Here is a 27,994-nt window from a genome sequence, read left to right on the forward strand (position 1 = left end):
TCTCACGCCAGCACTTCCATGTGGAAAAACTTGGAAATAGCTTAAGAGCGTCAACATAATTCTAAATGGCCATTGCTTATTGTGTTTTTTTAGCCATGAGAGCAGAAAATTATTGAACTCAAACTGAATTCCACAAAGAACTGCGTTTGACAGTGGAAATACGACGTGACCACTGTACTCACCATACACGACTCTCCAATACAAAAAAAAAAACAAAAAAAAAAACACATACGAGATTTTTGTGTAACATTAACTGCGATATGAACAATAAAGGACAACTTCCAATACATAAAACAATTTCAGATGCTATCAAAGCCTTTGCCTAATTCCAACATATGACATTTCACACGATCTGAGATCAAGATAACTGGACTCGAGCTGGCTACATGCCCCCTACCCTCTCATGCTGAACAGGGCTCAGCAGAAATATCAGATGTAGTGAAGTACACTAGGTTTCCAAACAAACGGGACCTTTCCGGCAGAGGCCCTTCATCTGTGCCTCAACTGTGCCAGCAAAGAACTTTTGAATTTGTAGGAGGAACTAGTTTATATATATATATATATATATATATATATATATATATATATATATATATATATATATATATATATATAAAAATAAAATATTCAACCATTATGTTTATTCCATGGAGATCTAAAGTTAGATAAGTATTTTTTGTGCTTGTTTCCTGATTTCATTGCTGCCATAGTAAGAGCTGGTATTACAAACAGATATGCCATTATCCAGTGTTCTTTAGCATTTAAATGCCTTGCCCCTAGAAATGACAAATCCTTAATTCTCATGATCCAAAGATGTTCAGCGAAACCGTCAGCAAGCCTTCTCTTGGAAGATTGAATGAAGAAGATTCCAGGGGTAATTGCAGTGTACTGTAGTAAAAGATGTAGAGGTAGTAAAAATTGGCATGAAGTACAGGTTTCCAGAGAAACAACATTTAATGCATAGGCATTCATCAAAAATATAAACCTGGTTATGAAAAACACCTGCTGCCTATTGGTTGGCTTCTGTGACGTCTTGGGATGAGACTGAAAGGGTCAAAGGGTAAACTCATGGTTTTGGATCTACCAGCGGGCTTCAAACTAGTATGGCTAACTAGCTATATAGCTAATTGTTTTTTCGGACTAACATTAGGGGTGTATTCCAGTTTGTTTAGAAAATTGCGTTTGATTATAAATTCTGTAGGTGTGCAGTCATAGGATCTATTAGCTATCGGTTTACATTCCTTTCTTGTTCTAGAAAGTCAATCTATCGATTATTAACACATTACATTCAGTTAACTAGCTAGCTCTCGCTGCGCTGTATTTTTCCACATTCAAACGGAACTTTACTTTTGATCAATTTGGCGGATCCGATCATTATTCAGCTGTAAACATCACATTGGCGAGTTCTGTGAAGCTGAACACGCTAGCTAGCGTTAACCTTAGGCTATATAGCTAACGCCAGATCCCTCGTTAATTTAGCTATCTAGCGCGCTAACTACTGTTTAGTATGGCCGAGAGACCAGAGGACCTTAACCTTCCGAATGCTGTCATCACACGCATTATTAAAGAGGCTGTAAGTATCAACGATGACTTGTTTTTGTAGGTAGTGGATACAAAGTATTGAGTTTTTGTTAGATCAGCTAATCCTTTTAGCAGTATAGAACGCCAAGAAATTAAACGGTTAGCCCGCTGCATTGGTGGCTCAAAGTAATTTTTGCTGCGTCCAGCCCTGTGGCGTGCCCTTACACCGTCGAGCTGCATACGAAAAGGAAAGAAATAATGAAATGGAGCCTAAAATAAAATGACGTTGAATCCAAGTTGTTAAAACAAAAGTTGTACGAAAACACGCAGCTACCGCGGCAATGTAAACAAGTTGCAGTGTCGCTGTTTTGGACTTAGCTAATTAACTCGATTGCAATAGCTTTGCGCTTCCTAACAGCAATTGCCCAGTTTTTAACCTAAGGTATTGAATAGTCTTGTTGTGATTCTGAAACATGACATTTTTCTCTCTGCGACTTGTAGTCTAATTCAATAATGTTAGCTAAGTATACTTTCTGTTTGTTGTTTTAGCTGCCGGAAGGGGTAAATGTATCCAAAGAGGCAAGAAGGGCAATATCTCAAGCAGCCAGTGTATTTGTTCTATACGCAACATCATGGTAAGTATATAGATAATAGTTATTAGCTGAGCTGAAGCCTATTTTATTAAAGCAGTGCTCAAATACAATGCCACTCACTCTCATCAGTGTGTGACTAATGCCTATTTGTTCACCAGTGCCAACAGCTTTGCCATGAAAGCCAAGAGAAAGACTCTCAATGCCGGAGATGTGATGGCGGCTATGGAAGAGATGGAGTTTGAGCGTTTCTTACCACCCCTGCGTGAAGCTCTTGAGGGTAACCAACATGACTTGTCTGAATTATTTTGGCTGCCATTAGGAGGAGCCCAGCTTTCCTGTAAAGCAGAACGAGCCAATATACATAGCTGCTGTGCTAATTTTGACCACTTAGACCAGCATTTTTAGCTTCAGTCATGGCGGTCCCAGGCACTGCAGTGTTTGATGTCTCTGCTGTCACCACTGAGGCTCTCAAGCTCAGGAAAGACTTCTTAACCTGCGCATGCACTAGTTCAGGTGTACCGGAGCAAGGTAATGTCCAAACATCAGGGACTGGGGCCACCATTCTTGGAACTGAGAAATGATGGGCTGTTTTGACCTTTTGACAGATGACTGTGGCATAGAGAGCACTCTCTTGTAAACCTGGAAACAGTTATTGCAATGTCAGCCAAACCTTCTTGTAAGAGGTCCTATTCTTTGTAGCTGCTACATCCAGTTCAAGCTTTTTTAACAATTGATTTTCATTTAACATCTTTCTAGTCACACTGAGTCCGGCTCAGAATAAAATATGCAGTTGCAGCATTATAATTCACATAGTACCTATTCCTGCTTAGTTTTTCCACTGTTCTCAGAGTTAAATCATGTAAACTGCTTCTCTCCTTCACTCATCAGCCTACAAGAAAGGGCAGAAAGGCAAAAAAGAGGCATCAGAGCAAAAAAGGAAGGACAAAGAGAAGAAGAATGGCACAGAGGAGAATGACAAAAGCCGTGAGGAAGAGGATGATGAAGAAGAGCACATGGAAGACGAGCCGGATGCAGAGAATGAAGGAGAGGAGGAGGATGTGGAGAACTGAGGTGGGGGATGGTGTGGTGGCAGATTGGCGCTGTTTCGAAGCCGTCCTGGTTCACAAAGAGCACGGTACTCTGATACATGTCCACTCCTAGGAAGAATAAGGGAGAGGAATGGAAGCAAGCAACCAGCACTTGTTTTGAATAAAAATAGGGCCATTACATCTAAACCTCAGTTAAAAGGTAGCAAGGACTTAAATGATGGTAATGCTTTGAACTGTAAAATGGCCCTTGTCTAACATATTGCTGTTCTTGTCTACCTTTTTAAAAATCTTTCTAATAGAGGAAGTGTGTTATAGATGCAGGTTTTTTTTTTAAACTGGACTTTTTTAAACTTGTCTGGTCAAGTTGTACACTGAGTATATTCACTATAGTAGGTCTGGTGCCATCTGCACATTCCCTAAGCATAGAAATTTAAGTTTTATATTTCAGCAACAGTCTTGTGACTGACTCAATGCAACTAGAACTGTGAGGGTTTTTTTTTTTTCCTTTTTTGTATAATTTATGTTCAAAGTTCATTGTTTGTACTCCAGTCAGGAATTTTATGGGGCTTCATACTCATGAAAGATGGCTGGGGAGTGAGACTGGCAGTACTTCCTGAAAAGCATCAAAAGTTTCAGGGAATGTGAAAAATGCACATATTAAAACCAAGGCAGGACTGTTTTGAGCAACTTTAAAGAGAAATGTTCCTCTGTAACTGTAGGTCATGCATGAGTGATCTTTTTGGTTTGGAGTCTGACCTAAAGTGCATTTGTAACTTCCAATCAATTTGTACTTTTGTAGAATTGAATCAGCCCCCCTCTGGCTGTATTTCATATTAAAGGTTTTTGTGTAAACAAAGTATCTGCACCAAACCTGCTTTCTACATCTTCAAAGGTGACCTAAGACTTTGGAAGACTGACTGAGCTGAAGAATATAAACCAGCAGTGTTAACATTAGTGCAAGAGCTCCATTTAAGTTTAAAGGGTAAGTGAAGCTTGTGCTGGTTTTATACCACTATCCATGAATGTTGTTAAAAGCAATTAAGTTTTTACTCCATGTTTCAAACACTTATGCATCTTAGTTCTAAATGTACCTCCATTTAAATGAGGGGAAGTCACCACTGTAAACCACTTAAACTATTATAGTATTAATCTGTATAGTAATCAGAATAGTGCCAGAAACTGCACAGTTAAATAGTTAAGTGACCTGAGTACACAAAGTAAAATTACAAGCAACAACCCTTTTGATAACTCCATGAGAAACAGATCAGCACTACAGAACAGATCCAACACTGAACAAAAAACATTAACCAAGGGAGTCTTAAAGCAATTTTATTGTCTTCAGTCACTTTACTCCTGCAAAAGAACAGTAGACAAAACATTAGGCACCAAAAGGACATAAGAAAAGCTTGACAACCAGATTTATCCTGTACTTACGGATGGGCATTCCACTTTGCCGCTGTTGATGTCGTCAATGACGTCATGGGGCAGGCGGCCATCTATGGTGCATCCCACAGACTGAGCTGTGCCCAGGATCTCCTTAATGGTTCCTGAGGTGGTGTGCCAACAGCAGAATCCCAGCCTTCTTAGAGCCACTGAGACCATTGTGACTACCCCCCTCCATTATGCAAAATTCAACCCATACATACCAGAGAGCTCCCTGGCAATGGAGCGTGGCCTCATGATGCGGGCGATGTTGACAATTTCATCAAACGGAACACTGCCCGAGTGCTTGACTGTGGGAAGATGAATGTAGTTAAGACGCTGGAATAATTACATGAAAGGATGGCAAGCCAGTAATTAAAAAAAACAAAAAAACAACCATTTATTCCAGGTCTTTCGGCACAGAGTTGCCCATCAGACTGGGCAGCCCTGCTTCCTAGAGCTGGATTACTCTCAGCCTCCACTGGTTTACACCCAGTCACTCACAGACTAGCATAGTGGCGGGAGGCTGCTACAGGCTAGAGGTACATGGCTGGGCCACTACTGAAGAGCGCTGCAGGTACATGACACTCACTGTTCTTGACTTTCTTCCTGTCACGAGGAGGCTCCTTTAGGGCTTTGATGATGAGAGCTGAAGCAGAGGGTACCACCTCAATCTGGAGAAGGAGTGAGAAATTTGTAGAAGCAAAAATGCTTGGCTGTGGTGCCATATTTAAGTTTCCATGCACAACTCTGCTGGCCATGAAGAAATGGTCTTACTGCTGCCTGTCTGTTTTGGATGGTCAGCTTGACTGTAATTCTCAGGCCCTTCCAGTCCCCGGTGGCCTTGGCAATGTCATCACCCACTTTCTTGGGAGACTAAGGAACAAAAGGTAGTGTTTATGGCCATTTTCCATACACTGATGAATTCAAAAGCAAATGAATACTTTACAGTTTATGCATGCTAGGCTTGTACACATGCTCTCCCACACTTGAGCATATGAAACTAGCCTACATTCTCAAGCAGGCATTTATTCCAGGCCTTTTGGCACAGAGTTGCCCATCAGACTGGGCAGCCCTGCTTCCTAGAGCTGGATTATTCTCAGCCTCCACTGGATTATACCCAGTCACACTCAGACTAGCATAGTGGCAGGAGGCTGAGGGGGAGAGAAACCCATGTTGGACATCAATGATCACTGAACTTACCAGACCAAGAGGTCCGATTTTAGGGGCCAGAGAGGAAGTGGCACCGACTTCACCTCCTGTGCACCTCATGTACACTGAAACAGAACGAGTAAAACAGCAAGTAAAAAAGCAGGCAGGGAGAGTGGGGAAACCAAGGTCCCACTTTTGCAATATGTTCCAGGCTTTTTGGCACAGATGCCCAATAGAAGCGGCAGCCCTGCTTCCTAAAAGATGGGTTGTTTTTAGCCTCCACTGGATTAGTCACTCAGACTAGCATAGTGGCAGGAAGCTGGTTAAAACATCAAGGACTGAATTAAATGCCATCATCCCTCATTAAGATTATAGTACAAGTGTCTGCTGTAGCCAACAGAATTAAATGTGGTGTATATACTCTGTAAACAAACAAATGAAAAAACTAGTAGCCAGAACATGGCCATCTCCAACATTGGTAGCCTCATGCCCAGCTGTCTTGGAAACAGCACTGCATTAAGACCTGTATTGTAGCATTTGGTAATGCATAAACAGTCCCAAAATTACACATCCAAGTGACCTTGTTCAGAACTATTAATTTAAATCATACCTTGGTCTAGCTGTGGTCTTATTCCTGTGCGATGCCATCTTAGACAGCTAACGGTTCATATGGTGATTAAAACCCAAAACCCCCAGCATGCAGAACCAATCAAATGTATTAAGCTTATAGAGCCTTCACTATTGCGAGTCAAAAGGGTCCGATATGCAGCTAATGGGTGACTAAACCTTATTCACTGCCATGACGGTGACGTTACGAAGTACGTTTTATACTCAGATTACGTGTCTAGATTAGCATTTGCAGACGGTGATCTTGATGCAAGCTTCCGTCTGAACCGCATCCATGTGCTGCTCAGATACAAAAGCTAGACATTCATCCGCCAACCACGTGCTCAGCGCCCGACGCCTCCAACACCTAGCTTTAGCTAAACTATCCGACTGCGGGGTTTCACCGCCAGTAAAATCTTACGTGGTCTCCATAAACACTAAAATCCACCGCTGTCATACAAACGTCCCCAGCTAACAAGTTACAATAAGAAGCTTGAAAACAGAGGGCCCAAGATGGCTAGTAGCTAACTAGCTATTAGCCAGTTGCAGCCCCCTGGCTACTAGCACACGAACCGTACCGGACAATCCAAAAACAACTAATCCAGCAACAGGGTTAGAGTAAACTAAGGATTGAGATACTATATCGGATTCCTGAACAGACAGCACAATTCTTCACGTTAGCTGCACTAGTGCACGTGAGATCCACAAATACGCCTGCTCACAAGCCCAAGCTCCGACATACGGTAAATTTAAACGTTACCATATTTAAACATACCAATCTTAATCTCGTTGGGATCGAATTTAGGAGGCATGGTGTTGCCGTTGAGCTCAGTTCAGGTTAAATTGGTGAGGGTGTCGGATGAACCCGGATTCGGGACGACCGATCAATGTTGCACCTTCACCACCTAAGCGAAACAGGAAAGGGCTCCCTATGCTGGGGTTGAGGCTTATAAGGCCTCCAAATATCGCGAGACTGTTTCTTTACGAAAGTATCAAATGTCAGATAAAAATATTGCTGCACTGTCAGGAAAAGCTTTCTTGACAGTAATAGCTAGCCAGCTAACCAAAGTATTAAATTGACAATCTGAAAAGATAATATCTGAAGGTAACTTACCGTATATAAATTTTGTCTTTTAATTTTTTTTTTACAAATAATTCCTTATATGCTATTCAGCTAGCATTAATTTGGCAAGCTATCACCAGCTAACACTAGATGACTGTTCCCGTTTACTGGTTACTTGCGAGGAGAATGTTAAACTAAGCGGGTCTGGCTGTCCTAGCTTGACATTAAATTAGCTACTTGCCCAGACCTAGATTTTTAGCTAGCTAGCTATAACGCAACATTTCTAACAGCGAACAGGTCAAATTATACTATGTTTATATTTTTTATTATGTAGCTATAGAGTAAGTGACGCGTTTGTGTTTGTCAACAATCTCTGCTAAATGAAAATGCTAGCTGGGGTTAGCTAGCCTTAGCTAGGTGAACTGTTATTGATTGCGGTCGTGCGTTGCCACACTCCCGTTTAATCACATACTGTAGTAGAGATTACTAGTTATTTTAGCAAGTAATTATTTATCATAACTATCTAGTTAGATACTTGTTTAATATCAGAATGTCACCGCTCTGAGCCTGAATGTTACATAGCGAAGACGTACTGACGTGTAGTGTTCTAAACTCGGACGGAGTGAGATATGTGTAGGAAGTGTTTCGCTCTCATCTTATAACATTCTCATTATATATTTTAATGGAATTCTGCAGCAATCAAAGAAAAAGGCTTCATATAGAACAGGAAACCTGAGAGTAAAACTCTGTCTGGACTCGAAGAGTGTGGCTTCAGAATGCCTCTGTTCACCAAGAAGAAGAAGCCCAGTGAGAATTCCAAGAAACGCTTGGAATATCAGTTGTGTCTGGTGAGTGTGTGAGCTCCTGAATATTTGCATTTCAACACCTCAGCAAGATCCTATCAAATGTTGGTTGTCATTCATCTTGTAGATATATTGAATGTGAATCTATGTTCTGACAGTCTAAAGAGGCTGGGGCAGATGATATTTTGGACATTTCAAGCTGTGAGCTTTCTGAGGTGAGTGACTAGCAGAGAGTAACAGTTTAGCACTGTGATTCAGTGCCTCTGTTTTCTCCACTTCTTATGCATTTTGTGTATCTTATTGCTCATCATTAAACAGATAGCCGTGCTCAGCAAAATTAATTTATGCTGCATTTGAAAATCCAAGCTTCCAAACTGAGCTTTGTTCTGATTATCTACAATATGTGCTTTTCACGCAACCATTTTTTTTGTACTGAAATAGCTTTTATACATATGTAGAGATAATGTATATTTTTTCCATAGGTTCCCTCCAGTGCCTTCTCCATCTGCAAGGTGCTTCAGAAAAAAGTGAGGTTCTGCTTTGCCAGGCTGCCTTAGTTCACCCTAAATGAAGAAAACAACCATACAAACCATAACAAAAAACAAACCATAGTTTTCACAACATTTCCCATCTTTAATGCAGGTGTTCATTCTCTGTGGAAATGAGCTGAGGTCACTGGTGCCCAAAGGTTGCACCATCACCGCTCTAACGACTATAAAGGTGCAAAAATGAGACAAGATAAACATTAAAGGATCTTTTACCATTTTAAATCTTTTTTTAAAAATAATTTTACAATTATTATTATTGCAAACATGCCTCTTTGGCCATTCCTAAGGTGTTGGACCTGCATGAAAACAAGCTCACCTCACTCCCAGATGATATTGGGCAGCTGACCTCCCTGCAGGTAGCATGGTGCTCTTAAACACCGTTTAAAGTATGTTTATAAATTTTGTGGTTGGCGTTTGTCAGTATTATTTAGTGTTCTTACAGCTGTATTGGTTGGTGATGTCATACTCTAGGTGCTGAACGCAGAAAATAACCAGATCAAAGCTCTACCAGAGACTGTAGGGGATCTTCGGAATTTGCAGACTCTTAATGTGAAAGGTTTGGCTGTTAGGATCAGGTTGAATGTCTGAAGTCCACCAGAACTTCTGAAGATACCATTGCCTTACATTTTGCTGATACTGTTAATGGAAATCTTAAGAATGTGCCCAAATCAACTGGCTTGGAACTTTTTAACATCTACCACTTAGGCTTTACACAAACAACATCTACGTATGTTTACCCACATGACAAAACTAAATGGGTAAATTTCTACTTTGTGAAGGGAACTGCCTCAGTGAGCTTCCCTTGTCAGTGGGTTGCATGAGCAGCCTGCGTACCCTGGACCTGAGTGAGAACAGCATCCGAAAATTGCCCAAAGAGCTGGCCAGCGTCCGCACACTAGAGGTGAGACTAAGGCTCGTCTAAACACGGGGACAGCTGCGGTCCACAGGCTGTATCAAGCATCCTGATGTGTGTGCCGAGTAATATTTCTGTAGATGCAAGGTCGCCTTGATTAAGAGACAGGCAAAATGTACCACTCAAGGACCTTGTGTGTGTGTGTGTGTGTGTGTGTGTGTGTGTGTGTGTGTGTGTGTGTGTGTGTGTGTGTGTGTGTGTGTGTGTGTGTGTGTGTGTGTGTGTGTAGAGCCTGACTCTGGATGCAAGTGTTATGAACTATCCACCTGCCTCAGTCTGTACAGCAGGCACAGAAGAAGTCCAGCGCTACTTGTGCTCAGGTAAAGATACCTTTACACTACCCATCACACCAAACCCCGCCCCCACCCCATTCAAGTTATAAATAATAGCTTCCACATTGTTATTCTAACCCTTTTATTTCATTAAAAATTGCAAAAGTGTAATGTCAGAAAATCTGATATGAGGACTGATTTCCAGAGCTGGGCCTGGAGTACTGTCCCCCCTCCCAGTATCTTCTGCCTGTGCTGGAGAATGATGACGGAGCGCAGAGCATGGACTGTTTGGATGGGGAGCATGTAGCCTGGCAGGTGAGGGATCTAGTGAAACTGTTCTGTGTATCAAACCAAGTTATTTCTTACAAAAAGATTATATATGCATATGTTTAGATTAATGTGCTCTTAATAGGGATCTTAACAATAGTAAAATTGTGCTCCACTCAAGCACTTGCATTTCCATATGCAAAACCAAAGGGGTCTTTGTTAGTGTGGGACTAAGCCTTAGATGTGCCTTGTAGATGACCTAACTTTGCTTGCTTATTTGTCTCTCACTTTGCAGAGCAAATTCATGGACTATGAGAAGAGGAAGGTATGATGTGTGAATCTTGGTCAATTCATCTATTGGGTGTTGTGACTCTTCACACCTGTCCCTCTCCCTCTGACTCCACCAGGAGCAGAAGCAGTTGGAGAAGCTGAACTTTGAGAAGGTGCTGGAGGAGAAGCAGAGGGAACAAGCACAGCTCCTCCTCCTCAACAACTCCCGCAAAGAGGGCATGTTGCTGTCCGTCAAACTGGTAGCCACAGTGACCGCAGAGGAAACAGCACCCAACATAAAATTAGCAGTTTATTAAAACACATGCTTATGTATTAAATTAAAACACAGTATATTAAAACAAATTAATCTTGTGCACCCACATGCAAACAAGAACACTCTCTTGAGAACATCTCGAGTGTAGTACACGTAAGAAAGTACAGGGACTGCGGAATGGCACAACTGTAATGGCGCTACAGTCATCCATGGCCAGGAACTCAAAAGAATATAATTGACCTTGCCCTCTAGACGGAAAAGATGGCTTTGTTTCCCTTTCTCTGTGTTGATCTGCATGATGGCAGGCACCTATAAGGGCACATGTATAGAATCAGTTGATACCCTCCACCAAGTGTGTTGCATGGCTGGCTTCACGTGTCTCAGAGGAAGCACTTTATCATTGCAGGCTTGTAGCTTTAATGCAATAGAAGGGAAACCAAGCTAGCAATTGGCAGTGACTAGACCAGGAGAAAGGAAAAAAATTACAGGTGTATTTTCATAAAATGTGAAATTTAAGCTTGACAGTGACTGTTGAGCATGAGTTCTGTGTTTTTTTAAACATGTGCATGTCAGCAGCTGTGTGCGCCTGTGTTTTAGGAGCAGGAGCGCGTCGAGAAGGGAGTATGTGAGCAGCAGAGGGTCCAGGAGGCCGAGAGACAGAAACTGCTACAGAGGGTGCAGAAGGCCGAGGCCAGCATCGCCGCCCGCATCAGTAACCTGCTCCTGGACAACAAACGGTGGGGGAACCTGGTTTAGGAAAGGGGGGTGGGGGTATAATGAGACAACATTGAATCATACAATTATAAATTACTTTCTGTTGGTCTGAGAATTAACATGTTCACTTGGTTTTGTCCTAAGAACACATGTGTTCTTGTCCTTACAGCCAAGCAAAGAGCGCAGAGATCCTGCAGGCATTGGAGGAGGACCGGTAAGTGCAGGCTACACCCTACCCGTCCTGCTACTGGAACATATGTACTTTAGCTAAATGATTTATACACTTGAAGTGGTTTCTCTGTAGATAGGTTAAAGGCCCTTTGCACACACAAAATGCATTAAGCTGTTTTCTCTGGTCCCTGATCTAAAAGATCAAATGTCTGAGGTCTACATTTAGATCCTATTATGAATTTAGATGCCAAGTAGCGTCTGTCGAGATGGATTCCAGCAATGCGAAGGACAGCGCTCATTCTAGAACAGCCCATCATTCGGTTTTGTCTGAGAAAGGGAATGGTTATAATTATGATTTTCTGTCTGTCTCTAGGATCCGTATGGAGCACCTCACTGCCATCACACAGGAAGAATCCAGCTCTTTAAGAAAGAGGGACGTAGCAGGTGGGCATGGGACATGTAGTTTAGCCCTACAGTTGGAAAGTTATTCTTTTAAAAAATGATCTCAGACTAAAGTTAGCATGAAGGAAGCATTTTTCTCTGATTCACAAAGTGACAGTAGTGTGTGTCTGCAAATATCTGGTTTAAATCTGTCTGAACTCTAATATTCTAATATTCTAAGACATATTCTACAGCTGGATGATGGACCTTCACCCACTCACCTTCTGATGTTTTTATGTCAGCACATGAGATATAACTCTCACCATGTCCATAGTTGCCATGCAGACCATGTTATCTGAGAGCTACTCAATAAGGCTGCTACAGGAGGCCAGTGACACAAGGAGACAGAATATGGTTTCTGAAGCCTGCAAGAGGTACAAGCAAATGGAACTGTCACATCTTTTAACCACCAGCATCCCTCCCCCTTTCGGACAGCCAATATCGGATTTCTGTCTATGTTCCTCTCTAGTAAGGAGACCTTAGACAAAAAGTTTGAGCAGGTGTTAACCCTACAGCAGCTGGACAAAAGCAAAGCCATCAGCCAGATCCTTCAGGAGGTAGAGATCGTCCAGTGAAGCCCTTTACTTATAGTACATGCTCCATGATTAGATATTCCTTTTGCCGATGCAGAAAGCAGTTTTACCTTCATATTTGCTGAGGGGGAAAAACCCTGATGCGTTCTTGGCTTTGCTGTGCAGGAGGAGATGCAGAAGGCAGCGTTCGAGGCCCTGCAGCTCCAGAAGGACAGCGTCCATGGTTACATCCGCAATCAGGTAGCCAAGCTGCAGCCGGGACACCAACGGCCATTAGAGGAGCCTTTAGCAAATAGTCTTTAAGGTCATTAAGGTCATTGTAGCACCAGCTTTTAGGAGAGACAGAGCCTCACTGAGAGACAGAATAGTCACAGCTGTACTGTAAAAAAATCAGGCCTATTTCTGACCACTGAGATACAGGTTTAAGCTTTATGAAAACAAGGTCTTCAGAAACCAAGTGGTCAGAGATCATCTCCAGCAAAACCATTGCAAAAGTATATTTTTATTTCCTCCTTTTCTCCTCCTGCTTTGATCATCTTTCTCAATCAGTGCCCTCCGCATACCATAACACTGACCATAACAATGTTTTCTCATTTGTTCTGTCCTCTGGCTCCATTGGGCCTGTTCACCCTCGCTGTGTCTCCATGTTTCTAGATTAAGCTAATTGAGGCAGAGTTATTGCAGCTGACTAAGCTGGAGGTTAAGAGGAGAAGTCTGGATGCAGAGAACTTGCAGGTATGTCAGCAAGTAGACACTGTGGTACTGTGAGTTTTGTATGTAGTTTAGTGGTTGTGTTCGGTAAGAGATCTGGTTCCTTGGTGTAGCTGAATCAAGGTTTTAGCTCTTGGCTGTCTTTAATATTAAGGAAATTCTGGGTGCACTAGATATCTCCCCGGCGATTTCCCTGTGTGTTTTTGCATCCATCCAACCTATTGATTTGTTTAATTTCAAATTTGAGATCACTATTTGGCTTCTGACATTGCTCCAACCCAGTCTGCCTTGCACCATACTTACCATCATCATCAGAGTTGGAGACATATTCTTATTGACCTCAGTGTCTCTCACTGTGTTTGCACACGCATGTATTAGGAAGCATTGGCAGAGCAGAGGACAGCTCTTACAGACATGCTCCAGCAGTTGTTGAAGCAAAAGGACCAGAGAGAGATGGAACTTAAGGAGATCTTGGTAAGGCCATAGCTGGCCCAGGACCAGCCTTCATAAAACACAAGGAGAAAACTGATCTCAGATCAGAACAATTCAGTGCTTCATCACAAAAATGTATTTCCAGGAGAACACTGTGCATGGCTCCAATGAGGTGGCTGATCTTAGAGAAATAGTAGTCAGTGCAAAGAGATACCATATTGCCTTTATCTGGAGCCTGTATGCATTCTATAAATCCTCTCTGAATGAGTGTCCCAATCACTTTTGACATTAACCTTAAAATTCTTTGTTAGTGTTTAGAATTCTGATTTAGCATTTCTCAGTGTTGTAGAACAGTGCAAATACATTCTCAGCTTTTCCTGAAAGCTGAAAAGGTGGATTGTTCTTTTAGCTGGAGTTGGAGCTGAAGAGTGACTCCACCCAGCAGAATTACTGGATGATCCAGTACCAGAGGCTGTTGGATGCCAAGCCTCTGTCTCTGCGAATGCAGGTCAGCCCCTGTGCAGCCCATGACGACAGCAACACCTGAACTCATGTATAGCCACTGCAGCTTACCATCAGCTAAGATGTTATGCTTAAAATGTTTCTTGTTTCTCAGGAGGCTGGCGTGGATAAGGAACTAGTCAGCTTGTTGTCTAAGCTTTCTGCCCAGCACTACCTGCCTCTCATAGCACATCATCGAATCACAGCAGAGAGTCTGTGTCACATGACCACTAAAGACCTAAGCAAGGTCTGTCCTCCTTGACCTTCCTGATGTTAATTAAGCAGGTTGAGAGTGGGAACTACTGACTATCTACCTTTGGTGCAAAAAATCTTGTGTAAATGTAGATTTTAGGTTATATCACAATCATATCATTGTGTCATTGCTGTCATTAACAGTCTTAAAAATGTGGTCAATCCTTTTTAATTTCTCCTTACTACTAATCAGCTGGGAATCAACGAAGTGGGAGTGCAGAAGTCTCTCCTCCGCTGGGCCAGAGAGCAGACTGGTAATGCAGCATTTTTCATTTTCTCAAGATTTACAAGTTCAGCTCTCCCCATTATCCTCGATCTCACTCTGTGTTCAAACATCACACCCCTCAGGTTCTCCGAAAATGCTCGAGGCACAAGAAGCTGGTCCGTCCTTCCCCAGCGCCCCCCAACTGACACCCCCACTCACCCCCAATACCCCCCTGACCCCCACAGCACCCAGCCCAATGAACGGATCCAGCACCTCTGAGTGCGTGGTATGCATGGAGTTGGAGGTAAGGCCCAATGTCTACCCTTCAATGAACATCTTTTTAATTTTTTTATTAATCACAGAGATTAACAGATAGTGCTTTAAGATTCCTCTGACGAGCATTATATACAGCATTACTTAACCATCTTAGTTAAGGGAAACTTGGAATAATGCATTACCAGTTCATTTTTAAATAATGATGTCTTTCTCTGTGGGATTAAGTCAAGGACGCTGGTTACCCACACTGTTCTCGGCCTCTTGTCTAGTCCCAGGTCGTCTTTCTGCCATGTGGCCACGTGTGCTGTTGCCAAGTCTGCAGCGAAGCCCTACACTCATGCCCGTTGTGCCGCGCTGATATCTCCCAGCGCGTCCGCCTGTACCATGGCTGAACCTGATGACCCTCCCCACCCTTCCTGCCCCCCTGGGCTGCCTCTGACTGCACGTGTGCTTGGGCTGGTTGGAAGCCACTACACGGCTCGTCCAGGTTCACCTTCTGCATGGTTGTTTCACTCGAGGTGTCCTGAAGTGCATTTGGCTGCTCTGTCCTGTAGTGTCTCTTTTTATGGGAGCAATTCTAAGAGGAGAAAGATGCTACTAGGCATCAGCCCTGCTTAACCTTTACCTATATTTTCACTTGGTAGGGATAAATGGAGATCCTTGCTGTCCTGAACTTAATCAGAATGACAAAACTTTAAGGGACAAACAGAACTGCTCTTTTGTGCTGGTTACACTGTTGTCATTGTACTGCCTTAGCAACTGTGCCTTTTTTGTGTCTCATGTCTGTTCTATCAAAATTCATGACTGTTACAACATGGCATTTGTCCACATGGTCCTGAAAAAGGCTACATAAGTTACTTTCCTTATGTCATGCTTGGGTTTTATGCCTTCTGTGCTTGTCAAGGGTTATGGAGGTTCTGTTTGGAACATATAGATTCCAGAAAAGGTTGCTGAAAACCTGATTAAGACTGGACTCAGTAATGCAATCTAAATGATTTCAGTTATCATTAAAGGCAGTGTATTGGTGAATTAATTTGTTCCTGTCTAATTAAGACCTTCACACCAGAGATCATGTTTAGGGTTTGGCATTATAATTTTTTTAAAGTATATACTTTCATGTACTCTGTACATTGTGAGGCATACATAAACCAATCACTAGGCGTTATTTGAAAAAAACAACTTTGTACTCACTTTGAAAACTTGCCCCACCAATGCTATATTTTTAGTAGTCTGCAGACAAGTGTTGTGCATCTAAAATTAATAAACGTGTCAATATTTGTTGTCATGATTATTAATTATCCTCACCAACAGGAAAACCTCATACATGCATACATACATCTCATGGGAACCCTTTGTACCGATTCTCCATATCGAAATTTAAAGTGTTTAACCTTTTCCCGCTTAAAAACCAGTCAAATTCTTGATGAACTGCACCTGTTACTTGGTTGTCTTTGGCGAGGTCCCACTTTGTCATTTTTTTCTGGTTCTCTAGAAGGACTTTAGTTTGTGTGAAGATGATATTGTAGTAATATACTGTGTTGTGTTTGTCCCAAACGTAGTTCTTTAGGTTTAGGCAAAATAGATTAATGTCGGTCATCCTATAGAAAACTCCGGCAATTTCAAGTCTATGCGAAGGCATGATGTACCATGAAAGTTTCAAAAAGGGTGTTGATACTGTCACTAGCTACTGTATTTCAGGTGCTACACACATACTCTCAAGTCCTAAAGCAGTTCTGTTCTTACAAACTTCCTCCTAGTAAAGTGCTCTTATAACTAAGCATTCTTTGGACAATCTTGCTTCCACAGGGGGAAAAAATAAAAAAATAAAAAATGTAAAGAAATTTATATTTATATATATATATATATATATATATATATATATATATATATATATATATATATGAATGATTGGAATGGTTTAGATCATCAAAAATAGTAATGCATTTGCACATCTTAATACATATTCTTCATGCACTTAGTACACAAATCTTGTAATGTTGACCTATATCAATTGTGTGTGTGTATGTGTTGTAGTGCTTTCTAGCTACAAATTCAGTGTTTTGCACTTTGTATCTGAGCAACTTTCACTGTGAATGTTAAGGTTACAAAGCTATATATCTAAATGAAGAAAGCTTCCCTTGAGCAGTCTAATTACAATCCTAATTTTCAAATGATGGAGCATGTTCTAAAAACATTCAAACTTAGTAAAAGGATGACTAACAAAGTCATTACCATTTGCTAATGATATTAAAGCATGGTCTCCTTCCTCTGGTGTCTGCTGTAGGAATTTAGCAACCAGTAATGCTTTGATTATAAATTGCCTATTATAAGATTCTCCTGATCTAATGTGATGTATTTGTGAACCTTAAACGCGAAGCACTTTCCTTTTGTCTCATGCTTTCCAGCATTAGACACTGTATTGCCATATGGATTATGATTTTTGTAAATCTCCTCCCCTGGAGAACTACCATAGGTTTTATGTTGCTGTAATTATGTGTGGGGTTTGGCATCTCAATACCTGATCCATTAGTGTGTTAGGAGAATGTTAAATAAATTTGCCTGGCACAAAACTGAATTGTATCATTTTTTTCCTTTTAGTTGAAATGTCATTTGGCACCCCGATTCTTAAAATGACTTTATTCATCATTTACTTATATTTCTTTGTAAATCACATTTTCATACATTCCTTATCATATTTTACTGAGAGCAGCTATAACATTTCTTTGACTTGAATATTCATAAAAGCATGTAGTCAAAGCAATCATAGCATAGCATATTGTTTGAAATCATGGTATTATTATATCATAGAAATTCTTTGGGTTAGTCTAAAATCACTCCACAAAATGATGTGCAAAAAACAAGTCCACAAGTGTGAAGGTCACTCACTCATTAGGGACAGCATCTCTGGTAGATGTTGGTCTTAAGATGAACAGGGTTCATCCGCAAATTCTCATTTTGCTTGCATGGAATAGCCATCTATTGCCTCTGTAAGAGGGCAAGGATGAGTGCAGCCATGCAGTGACTGGCTACCATTTTGCACCTCATGTCATGATTGGTCACATTAATCTCCAAGCCCTTTGTTCTTTGAACATATTGACTGCTCATCTAGTACTGATGAATCAGCAGTCAGTTGTGAAGTTTCTAGACTGAACATTTCTTCAGCAGTCACGTCAAAGGCCTTGTCCAGCCTTGCCTGAATGTCGTTCCCTTTCTCAGTTCTGATTCCACTTTCCACTCTTTTCTCCACCTTTCCTTCATTCTGCATCTCCTCTGCAGAGACAAACTCCTCCTCCTCCTCCTCCGTCTCGGACTCGCTCTCCTCAGGCTCTTTGAGGAATCCCATAGTCACATGCTAGAGAGGGGGAAAAAAGTACTCAGTCATTCATGCTATTGATGCCATCTTATTGTTACTGTATCAGTGAGTATATGATTAATCAGTTCATTACAGAGAACCAGGCTCAATGTTTGCAGATCATTTGGACAGCAAAGAAAACTCAATATCCATATACTCTGACCAATTTACAGATGCACAGTCTTATTTATTGTTACAATTTCCATATTTGCTCAGATAATTTTGTAAACATAAAGCTGTAATATGCAGTGTAGTCTTTCTAGAAGTTGTTGGAACCCTAGTGTTGTGCTCCATTTTACTATTAGTTGAAAATGGCTATTACATGTGTACCACTTTCATAAATTGATTGCACACTACCTTGATCATGTAGAGGAGGGTCCTTAGGACAAAGTCTCCAGTATAGGACTCCTGCAGATCAAACTTCAACTTCAGAGAGTGGAACAGTATGTTCATCACCCGTTTCACCTGTTAACCAACACATCACACACTGAAAAATACAAACCTCCATTCAACTCATTACATGAAACAGACATCAGCATATCCTAGAAATGACGAGACAGCTCTCCCGTTACCTGAACAGCCACATGCACCTCGTGCTGCTGCTGCTCGCTCTGTGCTTCCTGCCATAACGCTACTCGCTGCAGCGTGTGGAAACAATGACTGCCATTAGGAGTGAGAAAACGCAACCGACAGATACATCCGTGGATAAAAACATCCGACAGCCAAACCCAGACTGTCCCTCCGGACGCTTCGCCTAGGGCTCCCAGTGCCGTACCTGTTCCTGCAGGTGAACGATTGCCCCCTGCAGCTCGGCCCCCTGCTGCCCCAGTGCTGCCTCCCACTTCCGCCACCACTCCAGCTCAATCTGAGCACCAGCCCACGTGCAAAACTAATGATTAGTGTATGAGCACAGCTCCAAATATCAGAAAAATATCATGAATATGAATGACTTATCAGGAATTTTCTGATTACATTATTATTATTATTATTATTATTAATCTCTTTCAAAGTAGTGCAATTCGGCACAGTTGAATTACATTCATGCCAATTATTTGGCTACATTAGATGGCAAGTTCACAATAAACTGCATAAACTATACAACTTCAGACTGGATATACACCGTAATCTATGGCACAATGAATGTGAGCATGTGAGGTTTTTTAGTTTTCTAGATGCAAAGCACTTCGTGGTCCTGGCTTGTGTCTCACTCACTCTAGGAAGCTAACGAGTCAGACAAGGGGAAGATATTAGCACGCAAATGGTGGTGCCATAACACTTTTCCTGTGCAATCCACCTGTTGTGTGGGGTGTGTTTCAGTGTTCAGTGCTCTGGCCCTCTTCAGCTGCTTGAGGAGACACTGGTTCTCCTGCACACAGTTCTGTCGCTTCTCCTCCTGTTCCAACAGCAAGCGCTCCCGTGCCAACTGCCACTTCCTCTTCTTGTCTGACAGGATCTGGAATGGCACATAAATGAGCTTGTCACCAAGATAGGCCTTGTAATGAGAAGGGCACGTGATTTGGCATTTGTGGATATCTTCATGTGGACACCTGGTCAAGGTGGTCTTTCTCTGCCCTTAGGTCTTGCATCTCTTCCTCCATGCCATTTACCATTAGCTCCATCTTTCTGTATTTCCGTTTTTCAGATCTCCACTGCTGTCGACAATGTTCTCCCTCATTCTTTAGTTCTACACACACACACACACACACACACACACACACATACACACACACAAACACACTTTTACTGCAGAAGTTTCACGTTTAGTCCCATAAGACATGCCTTGTTCCAAAGAAGCACTAGTTCTGAAAAATAAAATAAAAAGACCAATATTAAGTTTTTTCACTTTATATTTATACATTACATATTATGAGGACATTAATTCCGCCCCCCGGAATAAAGCCTCAGACTTAAATCTAGTGCAGGGCATTAATAAGCGTGAGGCAGACGCTCCCAGATCAGGAGCAGCTGTCTATCTTCCTCTACCTTCCACCTGAGCCTCCAGGGTGTGGATTAGAGCGCAGCGACTCTGACCATCCTGCAGGGCGGCACCAAGTTTGGCCTGCAGCTCTGTTGCCCTCTGCTGGAGACACCCTACCTCCTGCTGCAGTTCGCACACGCGAGAGGAGGAGGCGGCCAGCTCTTCAGCCAAACGCACCTGGAAGAGGGCATACTGTGTCTACTGTAACATACTGCCAGCCAGAAGGGATTACCTTTGGGGTAAATGCATTCAGATCAGGTTCCCCATGTACACATCATTATTTCTGTGGTTGTGAATGCTAATGTGACGTTAATGGAACAGGCAAGCTGACAGCCAGCCCTAGTGTTCCAGGAGCGGGACCTCACACACCTTTTCCTCTTCAGCTCTCAGTAGCCCGTCATGACTTTGCTGACTTCTGTACTGCAGTGTATCGTTCTTCTGTTCCAGCAGCAAGTTGCTCTGTTCCATATACCTGACACACACACACACACACACACACACCATATAAGCAAAGAACAGATGCTGACACCCAACACGGGATGAATGTGACTCATGGCTAGGTTTCATGACTCCAGAATGAACTTTCCAAAACTTTCCATCTGAAGATCTCAAAATTCTCTGTTGATAAATTATATATATTATGATTAATATATCAAGAGAATTTTGAGATCTTCGAGAGAGAGAGAGAAAATGGTTTTTGATGACTATACATAGAGAAGGATTTATAGAACATGCCTCTGGTTCTGTTCATTGAGCTCCTCTACATTACGTTTCTGTTCTTCCACTTTAGAAGCCTTCTCTAGAACCTCCTTCTTCAAACAGGCATTCTCCTGCAGTCAACAAACCCAGACAGAGCATTAAAAATAGAGCTTTAAAGAAGACTCAATTCCAGAAACCTTGTTGAGTGTTCATTAAGGCAAACCTCACCTCAATGATTCTCTGTACATTTTGCAGGATTATGGCTGCTTCCAGTGATATGCTGGACAAGCCGAAATCTCCTCGCTTCTGTAGCTCGTCCACCTGAAGAGGAACACCAGAGCGTATTTAGCGGTTCAGGTCGATGCCATTTTTGTTCAGTTCATTTTATTAGATATACTGATCTATAATGTATTCCAATATCATTACACAATGAATACCCCTTTGTAGGAAAAAGGAACTGAACCAAAGCCAAGCGTCGTCTGCATTCACGTTGTACCTTCGTGGCCATCTGGTCAACTTTGTCTGCCACTCTTGCAACTGATAATCGGATTTCAGCTTCCTGTCGTCGAGCCTCGGTCAGCAAGAAAGAGCTCACGTCAGCAGCTTAAAAATATAAATTGCCATTATGAAGCCATAAAAGCAAGCAAAAAATATTCAAATATTCCCATTATCAAATTAGAGGCAGAGGAACTAAAATCTAAGTAAAACGAAGCACAACAGTATACGAAAATGGCTCAAAGCTGGTCTTACTCACTGTAGCATAGCATGTGCTGGGGTGGACAGACTGGTTGTAAGGGCTGTAGTGGTGCTATAGGATAAGACTGGTAATGGCAGAGCAAATATTTATCTTTATATAGAACTTTATGATCCCGGAGACAATACTCATCAAGATATTACAATTTTCAACACAGACAAACCGAGCATCATGAATGATAAACTGCCTAAGCATGATTGGAGCTGATACACACCTGGAAAGCGTTATCGGAGCTGACAAGCACCTGTGGCGGATTGACTGTGGTAGGCGTCTCCGGGTGCGGGAGAGAAACTGGTTTTAAAGGAGCTAAAAACGAAGCACAAAACAGATGTGACTATAAAAAACTGAAAGGTCAGAAAGGTTTGGAACAGGCGAGCAGCAGTGAATAATTCATGTCAATTCAGTTCAAATCAGCTTTGTTGCACATCTTGTAACAGGGACAATGCAAAAAAAAAACAAAAAAAACCAAACAGAAAATCAGTTCTGGACTGCTAACAGACAAACTGCAGACAACAGCAGCCCGAGGAGGAAAGTGCGAGAGGACATGAAAGGGGAAGACGCTCCCTCGGGGCAATACTGTACGGTAGGATTTAAAGATGTGACGGCACTCTCAGATTAGAGGCACTCTCACCAGCACTTGGTGGAGCAGAGGAAGCCATCTGGACAGGCTGTGGTGAGGAGGAAGGGGAGGGCGCCAGGCTGGGTGCATCACAACCCCATCCAGACACAGCACCAGCCTGCACAGAAAAGGGAAGTGACAATGTCCATGTCATTTGAATTTCAGGCTCCTTTTCACCACTATGGCACACGTAACAATGTTAAGACAACATTTAAGACTTCAGCAGACGTTTGGGAATTAAGATATCGCCGGACATTAAGGAAAATGAACGCAACCTCTCGTTTTGCCAGTTCTCCACCTGTGGCTCCTCACCTCTGGCTCCGAGTTGCTGGGAATGGCCCCTATGAGAAAGGGCAACATGGACTGGCCCATCTTAGCCATGCGTGAGATCAGCTTGGCTCTGCCTGCATCTGGATGCTATTGTTTACAACCAAAGAAAGAGGGGGGGGGAAAAAACAAACAAAAAACCAAAACATTGCAGTTCTAAACCCAACGATGTGATGAATGTGCAGCTCTAGATGACTAAATGCAAAATAGGATTTTGTTAATGATTCAATGCCAATAGACAAATCAACTACAGTAAAATGCTTCATCTCCCACCTTTGGAAGCACATTCACAGGTCCAGATTTAGCCTGCGATGCTTGACTTCTAAATATTAAAACAAATCATTAGCCGACATACACTCACATTAATGATCCAGACGCTTGAGTTTAAATAGCCTCCCAAACAAGTCTACAAACACTGCTGCACTCAAGATAAAGCACTTCAACAGTCAGTCCATTCAAAGACACTTCAAAGCAGTACTGTCCAATTATGCGACTTGTCTTGGACAAACCCTTGCTCAGGAGGGACACGAAGAACAGGCTGCTCCGTCTCCTCCACCCTCAAGCTGCCCGCATCAGGGACTCGGGAGGCATTAGCAGAGTCTGCAGATCCTACAGCAGGGCAGCCTCCATCTTTGGACAATTTAACCTAAATTGGTCGGTAGTGAGACAAAAAGCTCTCAGTGATAAAGTAAGTGCGGTGGAACAGTTGATGTGCTCCCAGCTGAACTGAGAGGAAGGGAGATGTCTCTGTGCTGAAATGCAATGCAGAGCACGTGGGTTCAAGCCTACCCAGCAAATTTCCACCTCGAACACCACAGTGCTGGTGGGTGGCAAGCCGTTTGGAATGCCCTGTGACTCATAAGCCATGCTGGCAGGGAGAATCAAGAGGCGCCGCCCTCCTTTCTGCATTCCCAGCATGCCCTGCTCTAAGCCCTACAAAGCACAGAGAGAGAAGAAAAAGAGAAAGTTAAGACAGACACAGAAGAACAAAGAGGGAAAGTTATCTGAGAGTTTAGAAGAACTGAGCAAGTCTAACATGTTCAACAGAGGCAAATGTACGAAAATGAAGAGTGTGCACTCCCAAACAGATGCCTCACCCTCGGGGCTTTGCCAGTGCCGAGCCGAACACGCTGTAGCTTCTCTCTGCCCACGCTGGAATCGAACATCTGAAAGAAACAGACAGTTCTAATGAACCACATCATCACCTAGATGTCTTGCTTTCAGTGCGTCTCCACACCAGGCAAACAGCACTCTCTCAAGGCAGATCTCTATGCCATTTGTGCTCAGAGTCTGAGGTTCAAATTCAGCTCAAGTTCTGGGCAATCCTGATGCATAGTCACTTTTTCTGTTCTTGTGCTAGAATAAGCCCCCAAGGGTGTCAGGCACCCAGCAGACATTCAATTACAAGATTAATCTCAAAGTGCAGGGTGTCGTTTAGATACGTAGGTCATGACCCCTTGTGCCAATTCTGCCAAGAGAGCAACATCACAAGAAGGAATGCAAAATGGTAATATGGCAATGCAGAAAGTGAGAATTACTGGATACATTTTATTGAATACACTTTCCTATTTTGGATTCATTGTCAAATTCTTCCTTGTATGCTCTTACTTGTTGATTACAAAGTAACAAACAAAGATGTGCACAAATGAAATCCAGCACCTGAAACTTGGCAGAGAGAGTGATGATACCTGTCCAATAGCATGGCTCTGAAGCAGCCAGCCAGAGAAGGAAATCTTCACAGCGTCGTCCATGTCCACAGCCCGCCCTTCTCCAAGGAGCAGGTCTTGGGTCACTGGTGTGTCTGCACCGTCCTGACTGTTCCACCGTGCCACACACACCTGGGGGGCGGGGGGGGGGGGTGCAAGAGATTGAGCAAGCGAGCGATATATAACCACTGCTTACGCTGCAAATTCACAATGAGAAATGTGTGGAAAAAAAACATCACGCCTAGGACAACATGAGAAGGCCACCAGAAAGAAGCAAGTCCTGTCTGGGGCTTTGAGATCTGTGCAGAAATCCACATGACTCCAACTTCACATGAAGCCAGCTTTGAACACCAGATGATTTGAACATAACCAGCGATGGGCTCAGGGTTACCTCCTTACAGAAGTCTATTCCAGCTTTCTGAGAGTCAAACTTCAGGGACCAGTTCTGGCACTGATCATCATAGAAGGACATGTAATTATCAGGCTGAACCTGTAGAAGACAATGAACGCCAATTTAAACAGCACTGGATTTACTGTAGAGAGAGGAGAGAAGAGAAGAGCTTACTGTGAGGACAAATCCTTGATGGATTCGTGATGTTGTGATTTGCTTTTGTTGACTGCCATACAACAAGACCTTGTACTGCAAGGACAGACACCACGAAATCAGTCCAGCACTTTTGCAAACATACTCTACAAAATTGCATGTGATTTTATCTTGCTCGATTATTCTGTGCACCATTATTCTCTCACCTGTTTGGTCACATGGTTTCCCAAGATGGCTACCCCCAACTTGCCTTGCTTTAAATATTGTCCATTTTCACTGAAAGTGCACTTAGTTAGAGATCCATTATACAAAAAGCAACATATTTCAAATCATAAAGGATAACTGTCACTGCCAGCCACCCCTCCAACTTGCCTTATCATATATATACTCACAAGCAGAAGGCATGGGCTGCAGTAGCCAATAGGACTGCTTGAGCTGTGGGGGGAGGGGCCTGCTTCTGAGGAGGCGGGCCTAAAGCAAACCACAGTGGACCAATCAGTGCACGCATTCATCCACTACTCATGCAAACCGCAGTGTTACTGGGCAAGTGACGTGGTGTGTACCGAAATGTGCAGAGGTTCGCTTGGGCTGTCTGGGAGCGATGAACTGGAAGGAGTCGTTGCCCTGACTCTCAGCTCGGTCCAGGTCAAAGAGAAAAGCCAGCTTTGCCCTGTGATCACCCAACATACATACATACATACACACACACACACACACACACACAATTTATTGTGACCTTCTCATCTGAATTACAGTCTATAAAAGAAGGTCAGAAAGATAAAGACACACACAGCAACACAAGGCACGGGCACGTGACTCATCACATGCTAAAGACTTGGAGGGTGAGGTCACCGTTATGAACCGCATTATCACCTAGATGTCTTGCTTTCAGTGCGTCTCCACACCAGGCAAACAGCACTCTCTCAAGGCAGATCTCTATGCCATTTGTGCTCAGAGTCTGAGGTTCAAATTCAGCTCAAGTTCTGGGCCATCCTGATGCATAGTCACTTTTTCTGTGTTAATAGAAAATTGGCAATAATATTCATTAAAAGCACAAAAATTCTAATTAGAATATTCTTAGTCTTAAGATGAAGAATAAATTACTGTCACTCAATTGATGCTGTGTATAAGAATGGGATTAGCCTGTATCGTCTGCAACAATACACAAGCAAATCTCAATCAGCAAATCTTTTACAGCTAAAAGAGCCAGTGACGAGCCAAAATCAGACAAATTACATTAAGAGCAGAGGGAACACCAGTCCCTATTGATTACCCATGCTTCAACCAGATCGTTCATCAACCAAATCACTTCATATCACACCAGCCTGAACACCTGAGGATATTCTGAAGCTTGCTTTGGTATGCTCTAGACCTAGTGTTGTTTGTTTGTTCTTTTCACCCCAAAAACATTTAAATCAATGCAGCCTTCACTGTGTGCTACTGATCGATATATCCAATAGCAGCAGGATCTCTGCACACTCAGATCGGTCATACTGACCCCTGTGACTCCTGGCACTGACAGTCCACGTCCCACACGGCCGTCATGACCCTGGGAATTCAGACACTGCCTGACGGCCCAGGGAGCCTCGGGAAGAAAGGGAATAAATTGGCCCCGAGTATCTCACCTCCTTCTGAGCAGCACTCTTTCCTGGTCTTGTTCTGTGTGGGCTGTAATGATGTGGACGCTGGTGTGTGGAGAGCCAGGCTGTGAACCAGCCCCAAGCTCCATGCCCACAAATAACTAGCATAGGGGAGAAATTAGCCTGACACAACTCTTGCCTCTGGCATCTGTTTTATCTGACATTGCAAGCATGTTCTGCCTGCTTTTATTTTCTGGTGGTCGCAACCAGAGCACTTCCCATTCGGTCTAACCTGAGCTTTCATATTTTTGAGTTGAACTCTCAGTTGCTGTTCTTCTTAATATGAATGGTGACATAACTTACCTCAGAGACAAGATAATAGTGTTGCTCATTAGTGTAGCTTAAAATGGATAAGTTATTAACAAATATTTTAAATATTTTATAGCAAAGATTTTTAAATGGTATCCTATGTGAGCAAAGTTTACAAAATGAGTTGCGCTTTATAGGGTCTGAAAACAAGACTGAATTTAATCGTCATACTTTTACTGATGAATTGAAACTACTTAAAATACATTAGATGCAGGCTTGCGGGATGTAATGGAAGGTTTTACACGTCTGACAAATTAAAATAGGCGATGTTATATATTTTTAACGCAGGGTTCAACTATTTCCAAATTTACTAAAACTCCATTTAAATTGTCAATACAGAGAATTTACTCACGTCGTTAAAACATATTTGTAAATAAAGCACACTGATATGCAGGTCACAAGTAGGCACAAGTAAAGCGTTATTTGCCTTTAGGCCTTTAGGAACGCCAATAGGCGTGCTTGTAAAAACTTCAAAGAGCTCTGAAGCAGCGTTCAAACATTAATGATCTCCTATGGTGAAATTAGGATTTGGGAGCCGTAAAAATGAATAACCCATAGACCATAGGCCTATACTTCTAAACATTTTCCCCCGTGAGTCTTACCCGCTTTTAGGAGCCAGAAAATCTTCATCGTGATAGTCTGAAAAAAAATCTTTAACTTTTTTCATTCTCAGGCTTGCCGAACTAAATATGCTAAACAAAGCACCAGTGTCCACAGGGGCGACCGCGTCCTGTTCCACAGTGGCGATAGTCGTGGTCTCTCAGCCAGTGACGTAACCTAATCAGCGGTAAGTGGTCGTGGACTAACGGATTACTGAAAAAAGATGACGCACAGAGCTCATGGGATATCAAAGGTATTCACTGCAGTGGTTTCAGTGAACAGAGCACCGTGAATTGAAAACACTTTTGTTTTTTGTTTTTGTTTTTTTGCAGAGTCAAATAAGATTTAAACCTCTGAAAAATTGTACAATTATTTGATGGTACTTTCTGCGCAAGTACTATTTTATTCTTTCTAAGGTTATCTTTAAAAAAATATCTTTGTCTGGGCGTTCACCAGACATTTTCACAATAGTCTTGC

General features: G+C 42.4%; 4 protein-coding genes and 2 non-coding genes across 15 annotated transcripts; 2 read left to right on the top strand and 4 right to left on the bottom strand.

The window, feature by feature from the left end:
• The first annotated feature begins 1,052 nt into the window (after positions 1–1,052).
• pole3 (polymerase (DNA directed), epsilon 3 (p17 subunit)) lies at positions 1,053–4,019 on the top strand. Its single transcript, XM_026998428.3, has 4 exons — positions 1,053–1,573; positions 2,071–2,156; positions 2,273–2,391; positions 3,003–4,019. The coding sequence occupies exons 1-4, from the start codon at positions 1,508–1,510 to the stop codon at positions 3,182–3,184; spliced, it is 453 nt and encodes a 150-aa protein (XP_026854229.2). The 5' UTR covers positions 1,053–1,507; the 3' UTR covers positions 3,185–4,019.
• Positions 4,020–4,476: 457 nt separating this feature from the next.
• Positions 4,477–7,275, bottom strand: rpl12 (ribosomal protein L12). Its single transcript, XM_026998584.3, has 7 exons — positions 7,119–7,275; positions 5,789–5,862; positions 5,363–5,461; positions 5,178–5,259; positions 4,810–4,896; positions 4,598–4,710; positions 4,477–4,516 (listed from the first exon to the last, which is right to left on the bottom strand). Exons 1-7 carry the CDS (start codon positions 7,153–7,155, stop codon positions 4,511–4,513), a joined length of 498 nt encoding a protein of 165 aa, XP_026854385.1. The 5' UTR covers positions 7,156–7,275; the 3' UTR covers positions 4,477–4,510.
• On the bottom strand, positions 4,984–5,108 carry LOC113570281 (small nucleolar RNA SNORA65). The gene has a single exon (XR_003409883.2). It is a non-coding gene; the product is annotated as a small nucleolar RNA SNORA65 (small nucleolar RNA).
• LOC113570285 (small nucleolar RNA SNORA65) lies at positions 5,612–5,736 on the bottom strand. The gene has a single exon (XR_003409887.1). It is a non-coding gene; the product is annotated as a small nucleolar RNA SNORA65 (small nucleolar RNA).
• A 57-nt stretch (positions 7,276–7,332) lies between the features above and the next one.
• Positions 7,333–16,267, top strand: lrsam1 (leucine rich repeat and sterile alpha motif containing 1). 4 transcript variants are annotated; one of them, XM_026998522.3, is made up of 25 exons: positions 7,334–7,448; positions 8,103–8,254; positions 8,368–8,424; positions 8,692–8,736; positions 8,852–8,929; positions 9,045–9,113; positions 9,229–9,313; positions 9,537–9,658; positions 9,900–9,990; positions 10,148–10,257; positions 10,505–10,534; positions 10,617–10,739; positions 11,351–11,490; positions 11,637–11,681; positions 12,012–12,082; positions 12,354–12,453; positions 12,549–12,636; positions 12,778–12,852; positions 13,267–13,347; positions 13,702–13,797; positions 14,165–14,263; positions 14,372–14,503; positions 14,702–14,762; positions 14,857–15,017; positions 15,259–16,267. In XM_026998522.3, the coding sequence occupies exons 2-25, from the start codon at positions 8,183–8,185 to the stop codon at positions 15,379–15,381; spliced, it is 2,154 nt and encodes a 717-aa protein (XP_026854323.2). In that variant the 5' UTR covers positions 7,334–7,448; positions 8,103–8,182; the 3' UTR covers positions 15,382–16,267. The 4 variants fall into 4 exon arrangements, with proteins under 4 accessions (XP_081575085.1, XP_026854323.2, XP_026854324.2 ...); XM_026998523.3 differs by lacking the exon at positions 7,334–7,448 and adding an exon at positions 7,594–7,703; XM_026998524.3 differs by lacking the exon at positions 7,334–7,448 and adding an exon at positions 7,608–7,747.
• Positions 16,268–17,611: 1,344 nt separating this feature from the next.
• Positions 17,612–27,676, bottom strand: fkbp15a (FKBP prolyl isomerase family member 15a). Of its 7 annotated transcripts, none has more exons than XM_081718954.1 (27): positions 27,520–27,647; positions 26,594–26,709; positions 25,532–25,638; positions 25,361–25,439; positions 25,175–25,244; positions 24,990–25,064; positions 24,816–24,914; positions 24,407–24,556; positions 23,816–23,884; positions 23,508–23,651; positions 23,228–23,364; positions 22,992–23,040; positions 22,704–22,808; positions 22,404–22,509; positions 21,987–22,078; positions 21,773–21,839; positions 21,515–21,621; positions 21,247–21,339; positions 21,055–21,149; positions 20,689–20,791; positions 20,325–20,496; positions 19,889–20,025; positions 19,636–19,794; positions 19,117–19,206; positions 18,914–18,979; positions 18,699–18,806; positions 17,612–18,341 (listed from the first exon to the last, which is right to left on the bottom strand). In XM_081718954.1, exons 2-27 carry the CDS (start codon positions 26,695–26,697, stop codon positions 18,051–18,053), a joined length of 2,874 nt encoding a protein of 957 aa, XP_081575080.1. In that variant the 5' UTR covers positions 26,698–26,709; positions 27,520–27,647; the 3' UTR covers positions 17,612–18,050. The 7 variants fall into 7 exon arrangements, with proteins under 7 accessions (XP_081575080.1, XP_081575082.1, XP_081575079.1 ...); XM_081718956.1 differs by having other exon boundaries at positions 19,949–20,025; positions 20,325–20,511; XM_081718953.1 differs by having other exon boundaries at positions 20,325–20,511.
• Between the last annotated feature and the right edge of the window lie 318 nt (positions 27,677–27,994).

The sequence above is a fragment of the Electrophorus electricus genome, chromosome 8 (genome assembly GCF_041902795.1).
Source record: "Electrophorus electricus isolate QZ-2024a chromosome 8, ASM4190279v1, whole genome shotgun sequence".
Taxonomy (NCBI): domain Eukaryota; kingdom Metazoa; phylum Chordata; class Actinopteri; order Gymnotiformes; family Gymnotidae; genus Electrophorus; species Electrophorus electricus.